The 21,239-nt window shown below is 59.0% G+C and overlaps 2 protein-coding genes across 2 annotated transcripts; both read right to left on the bottom strand.

Annotated features, from left to right (window-relative positions):
- Positions 1–1,465: 1,465 nt before the first annotated feature.
- On the bottom strand, positions 1,466–13,068 carry LOC133347791 (uncharacterized protein DKFZp434B061-like). The gene is made up of 4 exons (XM_061560407.1): positions 12,952–13,068; positions 9,034–10,636; positions 4,041–4,166; positions 1,466–1,587 (listed from the first exon to the last, which is right to left on the bottom strand). The coding sequence occupies exons 1-4, from the start codon at positions 13,066–13,068 to the stop codon at positions 1,466–1,468; spliced, it is 1,968 nt and encodes a 655-aa protein (XP_061416391.1).
- Positions 13,069–14,852: 1,784 nt separating this feature from the next.
- ITPRIPL2 (ITPRIP like 2) lies at positions 14,853–19,670 on the bottom strand. The gene has a single exon (XM_061555793.1). The coding sequence runs from the start codon at positions 19,444–19,446 to the stop codon at positions 16,882–16,884; it is 2,565 nt and encodes an 854-aa protein (XP_061411777.1). The 5' UTR covers positions 19,447–19,670; the 3' UTR covers positions 14,853–16,881.
- Between the last annotated feature and the right edge of the window lie 1,569 nt (positions 19,671–21,239).

Raw genomic sequence — 21,239 nt, 5'->3', positions numbered from 1 at the left:
CAGTCCGTTAAGGCTATCCGGGGCATCTTTGTCTTTGTGCGCGCGCTCCGAGTCTCTTGCCAGATTTGTGAGACGCCCGGCGCTGGACTCGAACTCGTGTTGGGGGGCGGGGGTCCCGGGTGTGGTGCCACGTGCCTGGTTTGGTCGCAAGACCTCCCGCGTCGCTCGAGGGCCCAGGCTCGGGTTTCGCTGTTTATGCGAGGGCCTATGCCGGTAAAAATAGTGGCCCCGAGTCGCCACGTGGGTAAGAAGGGGGGGGGGGGTAGGAGGGATCTGGGACCCCCAACCGCCCCCCCCCCCTCTTCTTCACAAGAAGGGGAACATGACTCGGGCAGAGGGGTCCTGATCTGCTGTGCGAGGAGAATCAAGGGGATGTGGAGCGCGGGCGAAGATTCACTGAATTGCAGAGAGAGCCCCCATGGGACTCCTGTATTCCGCACCCCCCCCCCCTCTACCGCCTCCCAAAGAGGTGAGTGCTCCATGGAGGGGTGAGTGCACCATGGAGAGGGTGAGTGCTCCATGGAGGGGTGAGTGCTCCATGGAGGGGGTGAGTGCTCCATGGAGAGGGTGAGTGCTCCATGGAGGGGTGAGTGCTCCATGGAGGGGGTGAGTGCTCCATGGAGGAGTGAGTGCTCCACCGAGGGGGTGAGTGCTCCATGGAGGAGCGAGTGCTCCACCGAGGGGGTGAGTGCTCCATGGAGGAGCGAGTGCTCCACCGAGGGGGTGAGTGCTCCATGGAGGAGCGAGTGCTCCACCGAGGGGGTGAGTGCTCCATGGAGGGGTGAGTGCTCCGTGGAGGGGGTGAGCGAGTGCTCCACCGAGGGGGAGAGTGCTCCACCGAGGGGGTGAGTGCTCCACCGAGGGGGTGAGTGAGTGCTCCACCGAGGGGGTGAGTGAGTGCTCCACCGAGGGGGTGAGTGAGTGCTCCACCGAGGGGGAGAGTGCTCTGAGTGTCTCCATGGGGTCGCTTCACCCGCACCGCCGCTACGCCGCGTACCACATTCTTGGTCTCAAAACAGCGGCGCATTAATGCGCCCCGCCCCCCTCCCCCCCAGCCCCATTCCCCCGTGCCCCCCAGAGACTTCGATACAGCGAGCGGGAATGCGCACAATGTGTCTTTATTTAGACAAAATACCATTAGAATACCATCAGAATACCATTAGAATACCATCAAAATACCATCAGAATACCATCAAAATACCAGAATACCAATAGAATACCATAAGAATACCATCAAAAGGCCATCACAATACCAATAGAATACCATTAAATACCATCAGAATACCATAAAAATACGATCAGAATACCATAAAAATACCAATAAAATATCAAAATATCATCAATATACCATCAGAATACCATCAAAATACCAATAGAATATCTAAATACCATAAAAATACCATCAGAATACCATAAAAATACGACCAGAATACCATCAGAATACCAATAGAATATCAAAATACCATCAGAATACCATCAGAATACCATCAGAATACCTGGCCTGCTCCAGAAGCTTGTTCCGGGCGGACTCCATCTGCCGCGAGCCCACCGACCTGAGTTCGATCTCCAGCGCCGGTCCCCGGCCCCCTGCTCCACACGGAGCTCCGTGCCGGCGAAGGGCCTCGTTGTGTGCGTGCGTGGAGGAGCGGTGGCGCAGCGGTTAGCGCCCTGCGCGACGAACACGACAAGAGACCCGGGTTTTAATCCCGCTCACGGCCACCAGCACCGGTGACGATCATCTGAACCGGTCTCTGGGCCTCCCCTGGGTCGACTCAGCCTTAAAACGAGTACCTGTCTGGGTGTGTAAACATCGCCACTCGGGTGACAATAAATGCGGCCGGGCGTGGTTGCTGACCACCCACCCGGTCGTGTGCGGTGCCGGCCTTCATCGCCGCTGCTGCTCGCTAACGGCACTTGCCCCAACAGTCTGTCAAGGCTAAAGGGGGGGGGGCGTCTTTGTCTTTGTGTACAGGTGGTGGAGGGGGCGGGGTGGGCTGACAGGGCGACTGCAGCCCGAGCCATGGCCGCGGTGCAAGACGGCCGCTCGAAGCTGCGCGACCTGGCTTGGCGCAATCAATAACAACAATAATGATGATACATCCATAATCGAGGTTTTTCTGGGGGTTAGATCGCGTAAATATAGAAATGTGTCGTTAAAACCCGCCACCACCTGACACAGCCAACTAGTAAGGGTTGTCACGTAAGCAGAACGTGGCCAATTCGTCACTGGTACAGCACTAGTGTATAGTATAGTAATGTATAGTAATGTAGTGTATAGTGTAGTGTATAGTCGTGTATTGTATAGTGTAGTGTATAGTCGTGTATTGTATAGTGTAGTGTATAGTAGTGTAGTGTATAGTGTAGTGTATAGTGTAGTGTATAGTCGTGTATTGTATAGTGTAGTGTATAGTGTAGTGTATAGTGTAGTGTATAGTCGTGTATTGTATAGTGTACTGTATAGTGTAGTGTATAGTGTACTGTATAGTGTACTGTGTAGTGTAGTGTGTAGTGTATAGTGTAGTGTATAGTGTAGTATACTAGTACAGCAACACCGGTGTGTTGGCGAGCCAAGCCACAGCATTCACAATCTGAGTGTACGACGTTTCGCCAGTAATTACAACGAGCTTCATCAGGCGACAGCCAGTCGACCCACGGCCGCGCTGCTCGGGTTGGCCAAACGTTGTTGGCAAGAGCACTCCAGCTCTGTGTGTGTGTGTCCTGTGTGTGTGTCACTGTGTGTGTGTGTGTCCTGTGTGTGTCCTGTGTGTGTGTCCTGTGTGTGTGTCCTGTGTGTGTGTCCTGTGTGTGTGTCACTGTGTGTGTGTGTCCTGTGTGTGTGTCACTGTGTGTGTGTGTGTCCTGTGTGTGTCCTGTGTGTGTGTCCTGTGTGTGTGTCCTGTGTGTGTGTCTGTGTGTGTCACTGTGTGTGTGTCCTGTGTGTGTGTCCTGTGTGTGTCCTGTGTGTGTGTCCTGTGTGTGTGTACTGTGTGTGTGTGTCCTGTGTGTGTGTCCTGTGTGTGTGTGTGTCCTGTGTGTGTCCTCTGTGTGTGTGTGTGTCCTGTGTGTGTGTCACTGTGTGTGTGTGTGTCCTGTGTGTGTCCTCTGTGTGTGTGTGTCCTGTGTGTGTCACTGTGTGTGTGTCCTGTGTGTGTGTCCTGTGTGTGTCCTGTGTGTGTGTGTGTCCTGTGTGTGTCACTGTGTGCGTGTACTGTGTGTGTGTCCTGTGTGTGTGTCACTGTGTGTGTCACTGTGTGTGTGTACTGTGTGTGTGTGTCCTGTGTGTGTGTGTGTCCTGTGTGTGTGTCCTGTGTGTGTGTGTCCTGTGTGTGTCACTGTGTGTGTGTACTGTGTGTGTGTGTCCTGTGTGTGTGTCCTGTGTGTGTCACTGTGTGTGAGGCATTCTGGGTGACTACCCCACGCACGCCTCCCCCTTCGACGAAGATTGCAACCGCGTGGCTCGGGCAGGCGGAATAGAGCGGCTCGCCGTCGTCACAATCGCGGTTTGTGGCCAATCATCACCGTCCCTCCGGCGGTCGATAAAATCGAGACCTGCACTCGGCGGGGGAAGGCAACGGCTGCTGCCGCTGCGGGTGGAGTCGCTCCCAACCATAGGAATGTGGAAATGCCATCGCGAGCTCGGTGAGCAGCGGGGTTTTTAAAATCCTTTATATTAAGTTCACTTGCTTGCTTGCGCGCTTACGACCGTGCAAATCTTTCGGTCGTTTTTTAACCCACTTCCCGTGATCCAATCGAGCTGACATTTTGCACACAGACTCGTTGTGCGTGACAATTTCTTTTCCTGAAAATTTTTTTCCAAAATGTTCCACTTTTTCGGATTTTTTTTTTTCATATTTAATTTAAAATACCAATGTGATAAAAATGAAACTCGTACTCAAGAAAAACAGAAAATGAATAATAAAATAAAACAGATGCCACGCATATAAAGGATTTATAGTGAACAACTTTGTTTTTTCGGGTTAATTTTTTGTTTGTTTGTTTGACGCAACCGAGAGACGGGACTGTGGCCTGGGCTCGCGGACCTTCTGTCCGCCCTGCACCGCGAGTCACCTCTGGGAGGTCACGGTCGACGTCGGCGGGCGAGACACGCCGTGTAGGCAGCAGTGATGGGATCGGCATAGCCTCGGTGCCCTCTCCTTGTACAGAGGCTGCGCGCAACCCGGACCGGTTTAGGGGGTCCGGGTTCGACTCCCGGACTGGCTCGTGTGAAGCTCAGCCCCGATGGCTGACTCACCCACTGGCTGGCTGGTGGCCACCGGACTGACTTGTCCACTGGCAAACTGGTTGAGTGGCGTGGTCACGAACTCGGCGACTGGCTGGTGCAACGGGTGACTTGTATGCTGGCATCATAGCTCGTAAGCTGAGCAAATGACTGAATGTAACTGACCAATACAGCTGACTCTCTGGCTGGCACACTGACTTAACTGGTTGGCTTGTACACTGACGTGCTGGTTAGTAAATTGATCAGTGAACTAATAAGCTAGCTCACCCGTACACTGGCTAGCTGACTGGCTGATACACTGACTGGCTGGCTGGAACACTGACTAATTTCCTGGCACACTGTCTAATTGCCTGGCACACTGACTGACCGGCAGACTGGCATAGACACGAAATGCCTGACCGGCAGACTGGCTCGATGATTCGACTGGCACAGCGACTATGCACGTGTCGTGTATAGTTGCACTAACGAGCTGTCTGTCTGCCGGCTGATGGTCACGCAGTGAATGCATTATCGCTGACGTAGTGCGTCAATGTGGGGCAAAATGTGGGTAGCCGTACCCACAGCTCTGCCAGCGAATCTAGAATTAGAAACGAGCTCCCTCCAAGAGGCGGGGGACAGAGGGTGGCATTCGCACGCGGTGGCGTAGGCAACCATATACAGCACACACAGTGGGGGCACGCATGCCCCCCTATTAAGCAACCGCCCCCCCCCCATTCAGAGGCAGCTACCGCGGGTTAGGGGAGGTGGGGGGGGCTCGCTCTATTTCCAGTTAAGGAGCCAAATTGCCATCAATTGTGGCCAAACGTATTGTGGCAGGACCTTCCTGGAAAGAAGAAAGTCTCGCTGAGGATTCGCTAGGTGAGAGTAGGAACATTGGGAATTGCTGCTGCTGTTGCTGTTGTCACGCTGCAAGCGAGCGTGGAGCGAGCTGCACTTTGTACGATCCTAAATCCTGCCGCCCGAGTTCCATTCCCGCTCAGAGCCCAGCAAGAGCGGCGAGTCATTGTCCGAACCGGTAACCCCCCCCCCCCCATACGCCCGTTCCCCACACCGCCTTCGCCAACCCCGCACAGACGAGCGTGGCCACGTACGGACAAACAACCCCCTGAGGACTGACACTGCGCGGGGAGAGGTCTGCATCCGTCTAGCAGTGGATAGGCTGAGGCAGTGCCGGGTGATCCTAGTAGCACAAGTAGCTATACATGTAGTAGCTACGGGCCCCGCACTTTCAAGGGCCCCGCGCTAAATGCTTTCAAGATATCAATTCCGGTTCAGTGATTCTGCACTTGCTCTATTACTATAGGACTATACTGCCTTCAACTTTAATGAACGACTGGGTGTTTAAGGCGAGCGATTTGTCTTGTTATATGGCTGTATAGCAAATGAAAAAATACAATTACTTTACTATGTAAGTTTAAAAAATTGGTGTTTTAATATTTACGTATTTTGTTTTAAATTTAGGGCCCCTTCATAACATATGCTACAGGCCCCGCACTAGCTTAATCCGGCACTGGGCAGAGGGCTGGACGGGGCGGTACATCGGTGATGTGGCGCGTGGTCATATGTTCCTAGAATGGCCACCGACGTTGCCTGCACTCTGTAAGCAAAGATGATGCATTCCTTGACGGAGTATGTGACACTGCCACCCTCCCTCCCTCCCGTTCTCCCCCCCACCACCACCACCATGTCCCTGTGCCAGGCTTGGATCCTGAGTCGTGATGCGCCCGCACGGGGGAGGAGGGACGAGTGTCTGGATGATTGGGATGCACGCAAGAACCACGTGCTTTTTACTGTCCTGACTGTACGGAGCTGTGTGGCGCAGTGCTACAGCCGGAGCAAAGCTGACTCTGCCAGCTGGCCAGCCCGTGTAGCAGTCAACCCCTGTGTCATGTCCCAGTCACAGAACCCATGTGTCATCCAGCCCATGTGCCAGCCAGTCCACGTGCCAGCCAGTCCACGTGTCAACCAGCCTATATTTCATGTGCAAGCCAGACTAAGCGTCACATGTTAGCAAGCTAAACCACGTGTTAGCCAGTCATGTGCTTCCGTCATGTATTATCCAGCCAATTTTGCCAGCCATGTGATGCCATCCATCCAGCCCATTTTATGCCAGACATCCAGCTCATGTGATGCAATCCATCCAGCCCATGTGATGCAAGCCATCCAAGCCCAGTTGCCATCCATCCAGCCCAGGTTCCAGCCCCTGCCTATTCGACATATACATCCAGACAGCCAGAATCTCACGGGCGATTACATTACTTGGCGGGGCAGTGTGAGACAGCGGTGCGTAACGTTAGACGCGTTATAAAGTTTCTGCTTCTTCTTCTTATAATTGCGCCTGGGCACTGCGACTCTACCCCCTGCAGTGCAATTAGCGGGGGAGGCGGGGGATTGGGGGGGGGGGCTGGGGAGTAGGGGTAGTGGGGGGGGACTGGGGAGTGGGGGGGGCTGGGGATTGAGGGGGGGTGCAATATCGAGTGCGCGGGGGAGGGAGTCACGCGTTCTGCCCCCGCGGTCTCGCCTCGCTTCTCAGTCGCGGGGTTTTTAATAGAGAGGGAGGAGGAGGAGGGAGGAGGAGGCGGCTCTGGGCAGGTCAGAGGTCACCGCTGAGCCAGCACCGCAGACAGTCTGGGTTCGAATCCGGGTCTCACATTTAGCCGCGTTCCGAGTGGAGCGAGCTGATTGGTGATCTCAGCCCAGTCGCGGATGAATGTAGAGACTCGTAGGCTAATAAACTGTACACGGAGACCCGTAACAACAAACAACAAGAACTGCCGTTCGCCACGAAGTTGCGGAACGTCACCACGGCGCTTGTGCCAGGCTAGGTGCACCTTGAGGCCGTCACGTGAAGTGGCGAAGGCTCGCCCCTGGCAAGAGGTCACTGGATAACGTGTTATGGGTCGACTTCCACGCCCGACCGCCTTGTCTCCCTGCACTGTCGCTCCACACACAGGACACACACACAGGACACACACAGGACACACAGTACACACACACAGGACACACACACAGGACACACACAGGACACACACATACAGGACACACACATACAGGACACACACATACAGGACACACACAGGACACACACACAGGACGCATACATACAGGACACACACACACAGGACACACACAGGACACACACACACAGGACACACACACAGTACACACACACAGGACACACACACACAAGACACACACAGGACACACACACAGGACACACACAGTACACACACACACAGTGACACACACAGGACACACACACAGGACACACACACACAGTACACACACACAGGACACACACAGGACACACACACACAGTACACACAGGACACACACACAGGAGACACACACACAGGACACACACAGGACACACACAGTACACACACACAGTACACACACAGGACACACACACAGTACACACACAGTACACACAGAGGACACACACAGTACACACACACACAGGACACACACACAGTACACACACAGGACACACACACAGTACACACACACAGTACACACACACAGGACACACACACAGTACACACACACACACAGAACACACAAACAGTACACACACACAGTACACACACACAGGACGCACACAGTACACACACAGTACACACACACACACAGGACACACACACAGTACACACAGGACACACACACAGTACACACACACAGGACACACACAGTACACACACACAGTACACACGCACACAGTACACACACACAGTGACACACACACAGGACACACAAACTCTCGTGAGGAGCGTGGGGACCGTTCGTAGGGAGTCTCGAGTGGTCCCGCCGCTCGCGCTTGGGAGAGTTGACCTGAAGCTTTGGGTCGAGGTCTGCTCATCTCGTCCGCACTGCGCTCAACCACCACCACCATCACCACCGCCACCACCATCACCACCACCACCATCACCACCACCACCATCACCACCACCACCATCACCACCACCACCACCACCACCGCCACACTGCAGATCGATGACTACACACGTGGAGGTCCGCACAGATGGGTTCACCAAACCTCCTTGCTGTGCTGCCATCTCGCAGGCCACTGGGTGATTTGGGAGTTTCGCAAATCTCTTTGCGAGCCACCAACCCTCGCCTGCAACGCGCCGTGTGGATCACAGGGCGCGCGCCACCACGCACTGCGGTGTTCACTCACTCACCCACTCACTCACCCACTCACCCACACGCTCACTCATCCACTCACTCACCCACTCATCCACTCACTCACCCACTCATCCACTCGCTCGCCCACTCACTCACTCACCCACTCACCCACCCACTCATCCACTCGCTCACCCACTCGCTCACCCACTCATCCACTCACTCATCCACTCATTCATCTTCTCGCTCACTCACTCATCCACTCACTCACCCACCCGCTCACTCACCCGCCCGCTCACCCGCTCACTCACCCACCCACTCACTTGCTCACTCACCTGCCCGCTCACTCACTCACCCACTCAACCGCCCGCTCACCCGCTCACTCACCTGCCCGCTCACCCGCTCACTCACCCACTCGCCCGCCCGCTCACCCACTCGCTCGCCCGTTCACCCACTCGCTCACCCACTCGCCCGCCCACTCACCCACTCGCCCACCCACTCACCCACCCACCCACCCACTCACTCACCCACTCACTCACCCACTCGCTCACCCACTCACTCTCTCACTCTCTCATCACAGGCGAGAGTCGCTCCCAGCCTCAGGTCCTAAGGCTGGGGGGGGGGGGGGTTTAAGCCCCCCCCCCCTTCACCACCCAAGATTCCACCCCCACACTCCCCCGGCTGGGCTTGTGCCAACGCCGGCGGTGGCGAGGAATGAAAGTGGAGACGTGGCACGCGCTGCCCGCTGGTGGCACCGTGAGGGCGCTGCCCGCTGGTGGGCACCGTGAGGGCGCTGCCCGCTGCTGGCACCGTGAGGGCACTGCCCGCTGGTGGGCACCGTGAGGGCGCTGCCCGCTGGTGGGCACCGTGAGGGCACTGCCCGCTGGTGGCACCGTGAGGGCACTGCCCGCTGGTGGGCACCGTGAGGGCGCTGCCCGCTGGTGGGCACCGTGAGGGCACTGCCCGCTGGTGGCACCGTGAGGGCACTGCCCGCTGGTGGGCACCGTGAGGGCGCTGCCCGCTGGTGGGCACCGTGAGGGCGCTGCCCGCTGGTGGGCACCGTGAGGGCGCTGCCCGCTGGTGGGCACCGTGAGGGCGCTGCCCGCTGGTGGCACCGTGAGGGCACTGCCCGCTGGTGGCACCGTGAGGGCACTGCCCGCTGGTGGGCACCGTGAGGGCGCTGCCCGCTGGTGGGCACCGTGAGGGCGCTGCCCGCTGGTGGGCACCGTGAGGGCGCTGCCCGCTGGTGGGCACCGTGAGGGCACTGCCCGCTGGTGGGCACCGTGAGGGCACTGCCCGCTGGTGGCACCGTGAGGGCGCTGCCCGCTGGTGGGCACCGTGAGGGCACTGCCCGCTGGTGGGCACCGTGAGGGCGCTGCCCGCTGGTGGCACCGTGAGGGCGCTGCCCGCTGGTGGCACCGTGAGGGCGCTGCCCGCTGGTGGGCACCGTGAGGGCGCTGCCCGCTGGTGGCACCGTGAGGGCGCTGCCCGCTGGTGGGCACCGTGAGGGCGCTGCCCGCTGGTGGGCACCGTGAGGGCACTGCCCGCTGGTGGGCACCGTGAGGGCGCTGCCCGCTGGTGGGCACCGTGAGGGCACTGCCCGCTGGTGGGCACCGTGAGGGCACTGCCCGCTGGTGGCACCGTGAGGGCACTGCCCGCTGGTGGGCACCGTGAGGGCACTGCCCGCTGGTGGGCACCGTGAGGGCACTGCCCGCTGGTGGGCACCGTGAGGGCGCTGCCCGCTGGTGGGCACCGTGAGGGCACTGCCCGCTGGTGGCACCGTGAGGGCACTGCCCGCTGGTGGGCACCGTGAGGGCGCTGCCCGCTGGTGGGCACCGTGAGGGCACTGCCCGCTGGTGGCACCGTGAGGGCACTGCCCGCTGGTGGGCACCGTGAGGGCGCTGCCCGCTGGTGGGCACCGTGAGGGCGCTGCCCGCTGGTGGGCACCGTGAGGGCGCTGCCCACTGGTGGGCACCGTGAGGGCACTGCCCGCTGGTGGGCACCGTGAGGGCGCTGCCCGCTGGTGGGCACCGTGAGGGCGCTGCCCGCTGGTGGCACCGTGAGGGCGCTGCCCGCTGGTGGGCACCGTGAGGGCGCTGCCCGCTGGTGGGCACCGTGAGGGCACTGCCCGCTGGTGGGCACCGTGAGGGCACTGCCCGCTGGTGGGCACCGTGAGGGCGCTGCCCGCTGGTGGGCACCGTGAGGGCACTGCCCGCTGACAGCAGAGGCCCCGTGGCCCGGGCATCGCTCCCAGGCCGAGCTCAGAGCCACCTCCTTCCAAAGACAAATATCCCCCGGATAGCCTTCAGCAGGCTGTTGGGGCAAGTGCTGTTGGCGAGACGGCAAGGGGCGCACGAGGTGCTGGGTGGCCAGCAACACGCCCGGCCAGCCGGCCTTTGTCTCCCCGGTGCCGATGCTTACAAACTGCACCGGGTGCTCGTATAATGAAGGTTGAGTCGACCTATGGGGGAGTCCCACTCGGGTTTTGAGTCTGGTCTGGGGCTCCAGTGTCGGGACTCGGGTTAGGGATGCAGTCCGTGCCAGGGCTAAGGGTTTGGTTTTGGGCCAAACGTTCGGGTTTGAGTCGAGTCCAGGGTGTGAGTCGGGTCCAGGGTTTGAGTCGGGTCCAGGGTTTGAGTCGGGTCTAGGGTTTGAGTCGGGTCTAGGGTTTGAGTCGGGTCCGGGGTTTGAGTCGGGTCCGGGGTTTGAGTCGGGTCCAGGGTTTGAGTCGGGTCCAGGGTTTGAGTCGGGTCTAGGGTTTGAGTCGGGTCCGGGGTTTGAGTCGGGTCCAGGGTTTGAGTCGGGTCCGGGGTTTGAGTCGGGTCTAGGGTTTGAGTCGGGTCCGGGGTTTGAGTCGGGTCTGGGGTTTGAGTCGGGTCCAGGGTTTGAGTCGGGTCCAGGGTTTGAGTCGGGTCCGGGGTTTGAGTCGGGTCTAGGGTTTGAGTCGGGTCCGGGGTTTGAGTCGGGTCCGGGGTTTGAGTCGGGTCTGGGGTTTGAGTCGGGTCCAGGGTTTGAGTCGGGTCCGGGGTTTGAGTCGGGTCTAGGGTTTGAGTCGGGTCCGGGGTTTGAGTCGGGTCCGGGGTTTGAGTCGGGTCTAGGGTTTGAGTCGGGTCTGGGGTTTGAGTCGGGTCCGGGGTTTGAGTCGGGTCTAGGGTTTGAGTCGGGTCCAGGGTTTGAGTCGGGTCCGGGGTTTGAGTCGGGTCTAGGGTTTGAGTCGGGTCTGGGGTTTGAGTCGGGTCCGGGGTTTGAGTCGGGTCCGGGGTTTGAGTCGGGTCCAGGGTTTGAGTCGGGTCCGGGGTTTGAGTCGGGTCCGGGGTTTGAGTCGGGTCTAGGGTTTGAGTCGGGTCCGGGGTTTGAGTCGGGTCTGGGGTTTGAGTCGGGTCCAGGGTTTGAGTCGGGTCCAGGGTTTGAGTCGGGTCCGGGGTTTGAGTCGGGTCTAGGGTTTGAGTCGGGTCCGGGGTTTGAGTCGGGTCCAGGGTTTGAGTCGGGTCTGGGGTTTGAGTCGGGTCCAGGGTTTGAGTCGGGTCCGGGGTTTGAGTCGGGTCTAGGGTTTGAGTCGGGTCCGGGGTTTGAGTCGGGTCCAGGGTTTGAGTCGGGTCTAGGGTTTGAGTCGGGTCCAGGGTTTGAGTCGGGTCCGGGGTTTGAGTCGGGTCCGGGGTGTGAGTCGGGTCCAGGGTTTGAGTCGGGTCCAGGGTTTGAGTCGTGTCTAGGGTTTGAGTCGGGTCCAGGGTTTGAGTCGGGTCCAGGGTTTGAGTCGGGTCCAGGGTTTGAGTCGGGTCCAGGGTTTGTGTCGGGTCCAGGGTTTGAGTCGGGTCCAGGGTTTGAGTCGGGTCTAGGGTTTGAGTCGGGTCCAGGGTTTGAGTCGGGTCTAGGGTGAAGGTTCGACTCCGGACTAAAATGTGGCCTCGAGTCAGGCCCCTGGCTTCTCTCAAGCGGCGCGAGCAACAGAAAGCAACTCACACCGCATCGCTCAACAACGCCGGCAACACGGAACGATAGGCCCACAGACCTGCACGTGTATAATCGATACAAAAATCACGTTCAAAACCTGGAGTTTACTCGGTATAAAAAATATAAAACAGTACAAAAATCTCGATTACAATCGACGATAACAAAGCCACGAGGAGGTGCATAGTCGATGAGCGTGATCCACCACCGACCCTCTTCTTCCACAGCCGCCGGGGGACGGGCCCAGCGCGCGACGTCACTCATCGCCATCGGCTCCTTCCATCTGCCAGATCCCACAGGCGTCGTTGCACAGTTGATAACCTTCGCTTGCGAGGTCCTGGTCTACACGGTTCGTCACCACCACCATCACCACCATCATCACCACCACCATCATCACCACTATCACCACCACCACCATCATCACCACCACCACCACCATCATCACCACCACCATCATCACCACTATCACCACCACCACCATCATCACCACCATCACCACCATCATCACCACCACCACCATCACCACCATCACCATCATCACCACCATCACCACCACCATCACCACCATCACCACCACCACCACCATCATCACCACCATCACCCCACCCATGGTCTATCCACTGCTGGACGATGGACAACACCGAGCCGCCGCCGCCGCCGCGATGTTCACGATCCACTCCGCGGCTCCCGCACGAGAATGTTTCGTTCCACTGGCTCCCCCCGTCTCGCGACGTCCTCTCATCGCTCCGCTCCGTCATCCCCTCTAACAGGGCAATAAATACCGCGCGTGCGTGCGTGCGCGTGCGTCGTACGCCGACTATAAAAAAATATATATGTAAAATACACGTACGCATACATCTAAACTGCATGTAACTTTCGATTGAAAGCTTTCGTGACTGCAGGGATTCATCTTCTTGGTTCTTTCGGTAAAGTCACGTAGAATGGAAATAAAATAATAAAAATAAAACATAATAAAATAATTCTCACGACGTTTCGGCCACAAACGCAAGCAGCCGTCCTCAGGTGGAGAGTCATTCAGACTCTGTCTTATCGACAGACCTGCTCTCCACCTGAGGACGGCTGCTTGCGTTGTGGCCGAAACGTCGTGAGAATTATTGTATTATGTTTAATTTTTATTATTACTATTCTACGTGACTTTACCGAAAGAACCAAGAAGATGCATGTAACTTACACGAACGCCGTGCTGGGTACGTGCACGGACAGCAAGAGGAGGCTTTAACGTAAGCGACCGCGGCTAGCGCGAGGGGCCACCGAGTGAGTGGCTCCCCACGGTGTTCCGACTCCGCGCCACGGCGGCTCGAGGCAGCGGATCCCCGTGACAGCTACAGTCGCCTTCACCTTCTCTCTGTCTCTCGCTCTGTCTCTCCCTCTGTCTCTCTCTCTGTCTGTCACTCTGTCTGTCTCTCTGTCTGTCACTCTGTCTGTCACTCTGTCTGTCACTCTGTCTCTCTCTCTGTCTCTCTCTCTGTCTCACTCTGTCTGTCACTCTGTCTGTCACTCTGTCTGTCACTCTGTCTGTCTCTCTCTGTCTCTCGCTCTGTCTCTCTCTCTGTCTCTCTCTGTCTCTCTGTACCAGCGTGGACGGCACCCTCGTGTTCATTTTCTGAAGCGCTCGCTCGTCATCGTGGCGTGCGCGATGACCACCACAACCACGTGACTTTTATTTCGTGCTGTGTGCCATAGCGCGTGGATTGATGCAGTAAATTTTGCTGTGACGGTCCCACCTGATGACGGAGACTTGTGTTGCCTCCGAAACGTCGTGATTTATTATTTAATTTCTATTATTACGTTTATTATTTATTTTTCTTTCACCTACGTGACTTTACCGAAAAAAAACCTAAGAGTCTCTCAGGCTCTCTCTCTGTGTGTGTCTCTCTCTCTGTGTCTCTCTCTGTGTGTGTTTCTCTCTGTGTCTCTCTCTGTGTGTCTCTCTCTCTGTGTCTCTCTCTGTGTTTCTCTCTCTCTCTGTCTCTCTCTCTGTGTGTGTCTCTCTCTGTGTCTCTCTCTCTGTGTGTGTTTCTCTCTGTCTCTCTCTCTCTGTGTCTCTCTCTCTCTGTCTCTCTCTCTCTCCAAGCCGGCTCAAGCCTCCTGTAAGTCACGCGACTTCTGCATGGTCACCCCCCCCCCCCCCACTGAATCCCTACCCCTCTCATCTACATATCTTTTATATCTTTAAATAAGCTTAAGCTTTCCTGTAAATCACGTGACTTGCGTGTAACCCCCCCCCCACTCTGAATCCGTCCCCTCTCCCCGCCCCCCGTGAAAACAGACGCTGCGCCTCGTCGCGGCTCCCTTCTGCTCACTTCTTACATCTCTCTCTCTCTTCCCTCCCCTCTCGTCTCTCCCTCCTGCTCCCCTTTCTGCTCCCCCTTCCTGCACCACCGCTCCCCCTCCTCTCCCTCCTCTCTCCCTGCTGCTGCTGCTGCTCATCCTGGGCTGTGTTATGCTCCTCTTCTTTGTCCGTCCCGGCCTCCACTTCTCTCCCCCCCCCCCACCCCGCTCCTCTCTCCTCTTCCCATTCATTCGTCCATCCTTGACTCCCCTGCCCGTGTTGTGTGGCACCGTTACAAAAATGTTAATCGTAAATTTATAAAAAAACGTAAAATTCAACGAGAAGTCTTTCTGGAGCCTTAACCAGGCATTCATTTATCTCTCCATATTTTCTGGAACGCTGCGAGGCTGGCCTTGGAGTAGGGATTATATTATCGGCGTAAGGCACTACCACGAGAGTACAAGATACGGCTGTCCACAATCATCTTTGCATTGTTGTACCCAGCAGTGCAAACAGTGGGGTCCAGTTTCTCAAATGCCCCCCCCCTCCCCCAACGTCTCTCTCCACCCAGCAGGATAAATGGGTAAACTTCAATCGCGTGTGCTGGGTGAAGTGTGAGTATGCACACCTCTTCGCGACAACACATCTAACAGCGTGGAGGAGTGGCGCATGCTCTGCATCCCTCTAACCCTATAACCATGTAACCCTGTATGTAAAGTGTAACCCGAACCCAATAACACTGTATCTAACCCTATAACCATGTAACCCTGTAACCGTGTTGAGGACGACACGAGGCGACGTGGGTGTGTGTGTGTGGTTGTGTGTGGGTGTGTGTGTAGGTATGTGTGTGTGTGTGGTTGTGTGTGGGTGTGTGGGTGTGTGGTTGTGTGTGGGTGTGTGGTTGTGTGTGGGTGTGTGTAGGTGTGTGTGGGTGTGGGTGTGTGGTTGTGTGTGGGTGTGTGTGTAGGTATGTGTGGGTGTGTGGGTGTGTGTGGGTGTGTGTGTGTAGGTATGTGTGGGTGTGTGTGGGTGTGTGTGGGTGTGTGTGTGTGGGTGTGTGGTTGTGTGTGGGTGTGTGTGTGGGGGTATGTGTGGCTGTGTGTGGGTGTGTGTGTGTGGGTATGTGTGGGTGTGTGTGGGTGTGTGTGGGTGTGTGTGGGTGTGTGTGGGTGTGTGGTTGTGTGTGGGGGTGTGTGTGGGGGGGTATGTGTGGCTGTGTGTGGGTGTGTGTGTGTGTAGGTGTGCCGCTGCAGCAGTGTTCCGGCACGACCTGTCCCAGCTGCGATTGAGAGCCGAGTCTCGAAACTCGGGAGGGTCCCCGCTACACTGGAATGTTTGTAAACGTCCTTACGTCGTGTAGACACTACGACTGCACCAATCACCAAACTCCAGCGCTGCACCAATCACCAAACTCCAGTACTACACAAATAACCAGGAATGTTCGATGGGCCGACCACGTGTTCTCAACTCTGTCGAGTCGGTGGTTCTCAACGGCGACTTGGCCAAGCGTGGCATTCAGCTCTGTTGAGCTGGTGGTCTGGGCAAGGCCCGAGAGCCTTCTACACACTCGATGCTGTGCGCACCCAGCCGCAGCGTCACGCCGAACTCATCGGCGTCGAGAGTGAACCCACGGTCTCCCCCACAGCAATGAGACGGCTGCATCTCGGGTTTCGCCCGCGTTAGGTCTCATCAGCGCACCACAGCCATCGTTACTTATCTGCTGCAATGGGTCTGCCTTGTTGCGCATTAATGCGGGGGGAGCGGTGGCTACGAAACCCGGCCACCCGAGTTCGATTCCTGCCCACGGCCACCAACACCAGTGACGCACGGTCGTCTTTGTCTCCCCAGCGGCGATGCTTACACACCGCACCCGGCACTCGTTTAGGGTCGGGTCTATCTAGCGGAGGCCCCTAAACGGTTCAGATATTCGCCGCCGATGTTGGCCGTGAGCGCGAATCGAATTTCGGGTTTTGTTTCCGACACCCCCGCAAAGCCTCCCACGTGCGCGCCTGAGTTGGTTCTCGCAACAGAACAGCACTTGCCCCAACACCCTGACATAGGTTACCCGGGACACCTTTGTCTCTGCATACGCGTGACTACAGACAAAGACAAAGATCCCCCGTATAGCCTTGACGGGCGATTGTACCCCCGGCTTGTCTACACGTGGCCCGACACCACCGCTGTCCAACGCTCCGTGCTCGTACCCACATCAGCTTCCTTGGCGATCCTCTTGGTCGGTGGTCCCTGATTGGATTCCCCTGTGGTAGGGGCCCCCCTTTTATGGGGGAAGTCCCTTGGTAGGGGTCCCCTTGGTCGGGGTCACTTTGGCGAGGGGTTCTTTGGTAGCGGTCCCCTTCGTCGAGGTCACCTTGTCGGGGGGTCCGTTGTTAGGGGTCCCCTTGGTGGGAGGCCGCTTGCGCGTCGACCCCGCGGGGTCTTTACCCGCCCCGTCCCCCGCACCTTCGCGCGGTGCCGATCTCCCGGCGAGGCAGCGCTCCGCGCGCTCCCTCGCATCCTCCCTCGCCTCGCGCTCCGCCATAGCGCCCACGGTGTTCCAGAAGAACTCGAGACGGGCGCTCACCCAGCGCAGCTCTCCCGGCTGCACGCCCTGCAGAAGATTCGCCTCCAGCTGCTGCTGCTGGTGCTGCTGCTGCTGCTGCTGGTGCTGCTGCTGGTGCCGGGTTCCTCGCGTTGCGGGGCGCCGCTCCGGCTGCTGGGGACTGCGCTGCCACGCGGTGGCGGGGACAAGGGCAGCGCTGCCCAGGAACGGGTGCGGAAGCTGCCCCCGATCCAGGCAGCTCCGCAGGAAGGTCACGAGGTCGCCCAGCCTCTGCGAGAGCCGCTCCTCCCCCCACGTTTCGGGGAACCCCGATTCCTGACCCCGGTGGCCCCGTGATGTCGACGCGGCCGTGGCTCTGCAGGGCCCCGGATTGCCGCCGGGGGGCTCCTCCGCCGCGCCGCCGTTGGCGCCGCAGGGCCCCGTGGATGAGCCCAGGATGAGGTGGAAGAGCGCGGCCTTGAGGTGGAAGGTGCAGAGGAGGCGCAACCACAGCGCGGCCGCCGCGGGGTCGCGGTGGCGCAGCTCGGCTCCCGTCACGTCCCTGAAGGCCTTGAGCAGCTGCAGGCACGTGATGTGGCACGGTGGGCCTCTCGCGCCGGGCTCCGAGGGGCCCTGGGGGCCCAAGCCGGGCCCGCCGAGCGCCGCGAGCCGAGCAAAGAGGCGCTGCTCGTGCGCCGGGAACAGGGCTCTCCAGGCCGGTGCCGGGCACGGGGACTCGGGGGGTGATGTCGGGGTGGAGGTGGGAGTCTGAGTTAGGGTCTGGGTTGAAGTTGATGCATGGGTTGGAGTCAGATTCGGGGTTGGGGTCGCAGTTGAGGTGGGGGTCAGCGTCTGGGTCACTTTCGGGGTCTGCGTCGGCGTCAGAGTCGGCGTTGCAGTTGGGGTCTCGGTTGGAGTCTGGTTCTCGCTCTGGGTAGGGATCTGAGTTGGGGTCCGTGTTGAGGTGGGGGTCATGGCCGGGTTTAGACTCGGGGTCTCACCCTCTCCCCACTGCGGCGTCAGGAACGCAGCCCCAACGCCGCCGCCGTTGTCTCCGCCGTCGTCGCTGGCCGCAACAGCAGCAGCAGCAGCGAGGGGCAGCGCGGGCAGCATCCAGACGCGCAGGGGCAGGCGGCAGCACACGAAGTCCGCGCGGGGCAGGATGCGCACAACGACGCGGCCACGGGACTCGCGCGCGCTCACCGCGAGCGCGCACCCCGCGCCGAGACGCGCTCGCACCGCGCCCGCCGCGCGCAGCACCGCGCCGCGGAACCACGCGTGGACGCGCTCGGGGCACAGAGCGGCCCCGGCCGGGCAACAGAAGCCCTCGGCGAGGGCCCTGCAGGCGAGCGGGGCCCGCAGAGGGCAGTGCCCGTGAGGGGTCGGGGCCCCCTCTCCGCAGCGCGCGCGGTGCGTGAACCGCGCAGCGCAGAGCGCGGGGACGCAACCCGCGACCGCCGGAACGCGCAGGGGAATGAGGAGGTCGTACGAGTCCGGACGCACGATGGCGTGCTGCTCGTAGCCGGACCCCGCGGGCACGAAGTCCCCGCGGAGGGCGGGTCCCCAAGGGTCTCCCGCGTAGGGGTCACCCCGGTGGGAGCCGTCGGGGCGCGCCACCAACGCCACCGCGTCCAGCAAGGCCCGCGCCACGCGTTCCACGTGCGACTTGGCGTGCGCCACGGCGTGCGCGGAGACGCGCAGCCGCCGCCGGTGCAGGAGGACGAGGAGCGGCGAGGGGACCGGGCCGAGGGGAGCCGAGACCCCGCAGATCCCGACGCCGATGCCCGGTGGTGTCGCCGGCTCCTGCACGGCCGCGGTTTTCTTGTCGAGCAGCGGCGTCGCGCGCTCGCGCGGAAGGGAGAGCAGCTTGTTCCGCACGTTCACCAGCACCACCGTCGTGGTCACCATCAGCAGCAGCAGCAAGAGGGCGAGGAGCGGCCGGTGAGACAGGAAAGGCAGGGCGTGGAGCAACGCAGCGGAGAGAGAATGCCGCTGCTGCTGCTGCTGCTCATCCTGCTTGTGCTCTTTCTGCTCGTGCTCGTGCTGCTGCTGCTCGTGCTGCTGCTGCTCGTGCTGCTCGTGCTGCTGCTGCTCGTGCTGCTGCTGCTGCTGCTCGTGCTGCTGCTGCTGCTCGTGCTGCTGCTGCTGCTCGTGCTGCTGCTGCAGAGTAGGAGGAGGTGGCGAGGGGTCGGCACTCCCCGCTGCCCGCGGCTCGAGCGCGCTCAGGTAGAAGGTGCAGCAGAGAGCCGTGGCCACGCACAGCGCAGCGGAGACCTCCCGGGGCAATCCCAGGGGCAAGGCCATGATGGCCGCGGGGGTCCTGGGGCCGGGACGCGGGCCCTGACCCTCCGCGCGGCCGCGATGGAGGAGGAGGAGGCGGCGACTGCACCGGGAGGGGTGAGGCGCATTGCCCTTTGGAGGCGTCCCGGTCGAGTCTGGGATCGTGGCGGGCGTTGCCCTCTTGATCCGCGGCCTCTCTTCCTCCCGGTCGCTCTTTCTCTTCCTCCTCCTCCTCCCCCGCCCGCCTTTGTCTCTCTCTCTCCCTCCCCCGGCTCCGTAGGCTCAGCCTCTTCCGTTGCGAGGCGCCGTTACGCAGCGGAACTGGAGGGGGACTTCGAGGGGGGCGGTGGGGGGGAGACGTGGAGTTGGAGCAAAACGGGAACTGAGCGGAGCGTGGGAGTTTGGCAGTGTGAGTGTGTGTGGGAGTGTGAGTGTACGTGTGTGAGTGAGTGTGTGTGAGTGTGTGTGTGAGTGTACATGTGTGAGTGAGTGTGTGTGTGTGAGTGTACGTGTGTGAGTGTGAGTGTACGTGTGTGAGTGAGTGTGTGTGAGTGAGTGTGAGGGAGTGTGTGAGTGAGTGTGTGTGAGTGAGTGTGAGTGTGATTGTGTGTGGGAGTGTGAGTGTGTGAGTGAGGGTGAGTGTACGTGTGTGAGTGTGTGTGAGGGAGTGTGTGAGTGAGTGTGTGTGAGTGAGTGTGTGTGTGATTGTGTGTGGGAGTGGGAGTGAGTGTGAGTGTACGTGTGTGAGTGAGTGTGTGTGTGAGTATGTGTGAGTGAGTGTGTGAGTGTGTGTTGAGTGTGTGTAAGTGTGAGTTTGTGTAAGTGTGAGTGAGTGACTGAGTGAGTGTGACAGTATGAGTGGGAGTGTGGGAGTGTGTGTGTGAGTATGTGTGAGTGAGTGTGAGTGTGTGTGTTGAGTGTGAGTGAGTGTGTGTAAGTGTGAGTGTGTAAGTGTGAGTGAGTGACTGAGTGAGTGTGTGAGTGAGTGTACATGTGGGAGTGAGTGTGTGAGGTGTGAGTGTGTGTAAGTGTGAGTGTGTGTAAGTGTGAGTGAGTGACTGAGTGAGTGTGTGAGTGAGTGGGAGTGTGTGTGTATGTGGGGAGCGGTAGCGCGCTGCGCTACGAACCTGGAGACCCGGGTTCGATTCCCGCTCACGGCCAAGACCAGTGACGATTATCTGAACCGGTCCTGGGCCTCCCCTAGGTCGACTCAGCCTCAAATGAGTACCTGGTGCGATGTGATCAACATCGCCACTGGGGAGACAAAGGCGGTCGGGTGTGGCGCTGTCCATCCACCCCCTCGTGAGCAGTGCCGGCCTTCATAGGTGCTCGCTAACAGCACTTGCCCCAACAGTCTGTTAAGGCTACACGGGGGATCTTTGTGAGTGAGTGCGTGGCAGTGTGTACCATGCCGGTCTTCGGAGGCGCTCGCCTACAGCACTTGCCCCAACAGTATGCTAAGGCTATACGGGGGATCGTTGTCTTTGTGGCAGTGTGATGAGCGTGGGAGTATAATGAGTGTTTGTGAGTGTGTATGTATGTACTGTATGTGTGCGAGTGTGAGCGTGTCTTCTCTTGTATATTGGGGAGCGGTGGTGCAGCGGTAATCTCGCTGTGCACGGCCAACACCAATGACGAGTATAGCTGAACCGGTCCTGCTCCTCCGCTAGGTCGACTCAGCCTTAAATGAGTACCCGGTGTGATATGTAGTCAACGTCGGCACGAGGGAGACAAGAGCGGCCGGTCGTGGTTTGTGGAAACCCAACCGCCGCTCCTCGTGTGCCGTGCCGGCCTTCAAAGGTGTTCATCGCTAACTG

The sequence above is a fragment of the Lethenteron reissneri genome, chromosome 3 (genome assembly GCF_015708825.2).
Source record: "Lethenteron reissneri isolate LAM-NWPU_2019-01 chromosome 3, ASM1570882v1, whole genome shotgun sequence".
Taxonomy (NCBI): domain Eukaryota; kingdom Metazoa; phylum Chordata; class Hyperoartia; order Petromyzontiformes; family Petromyzontidae; genus Lethenteron; species Lethenteron reissneri.
Note: the sequence above shows the minus strand (reverse complement) of the source record. Positions and strands in the feature narration are given on the sequence as shown.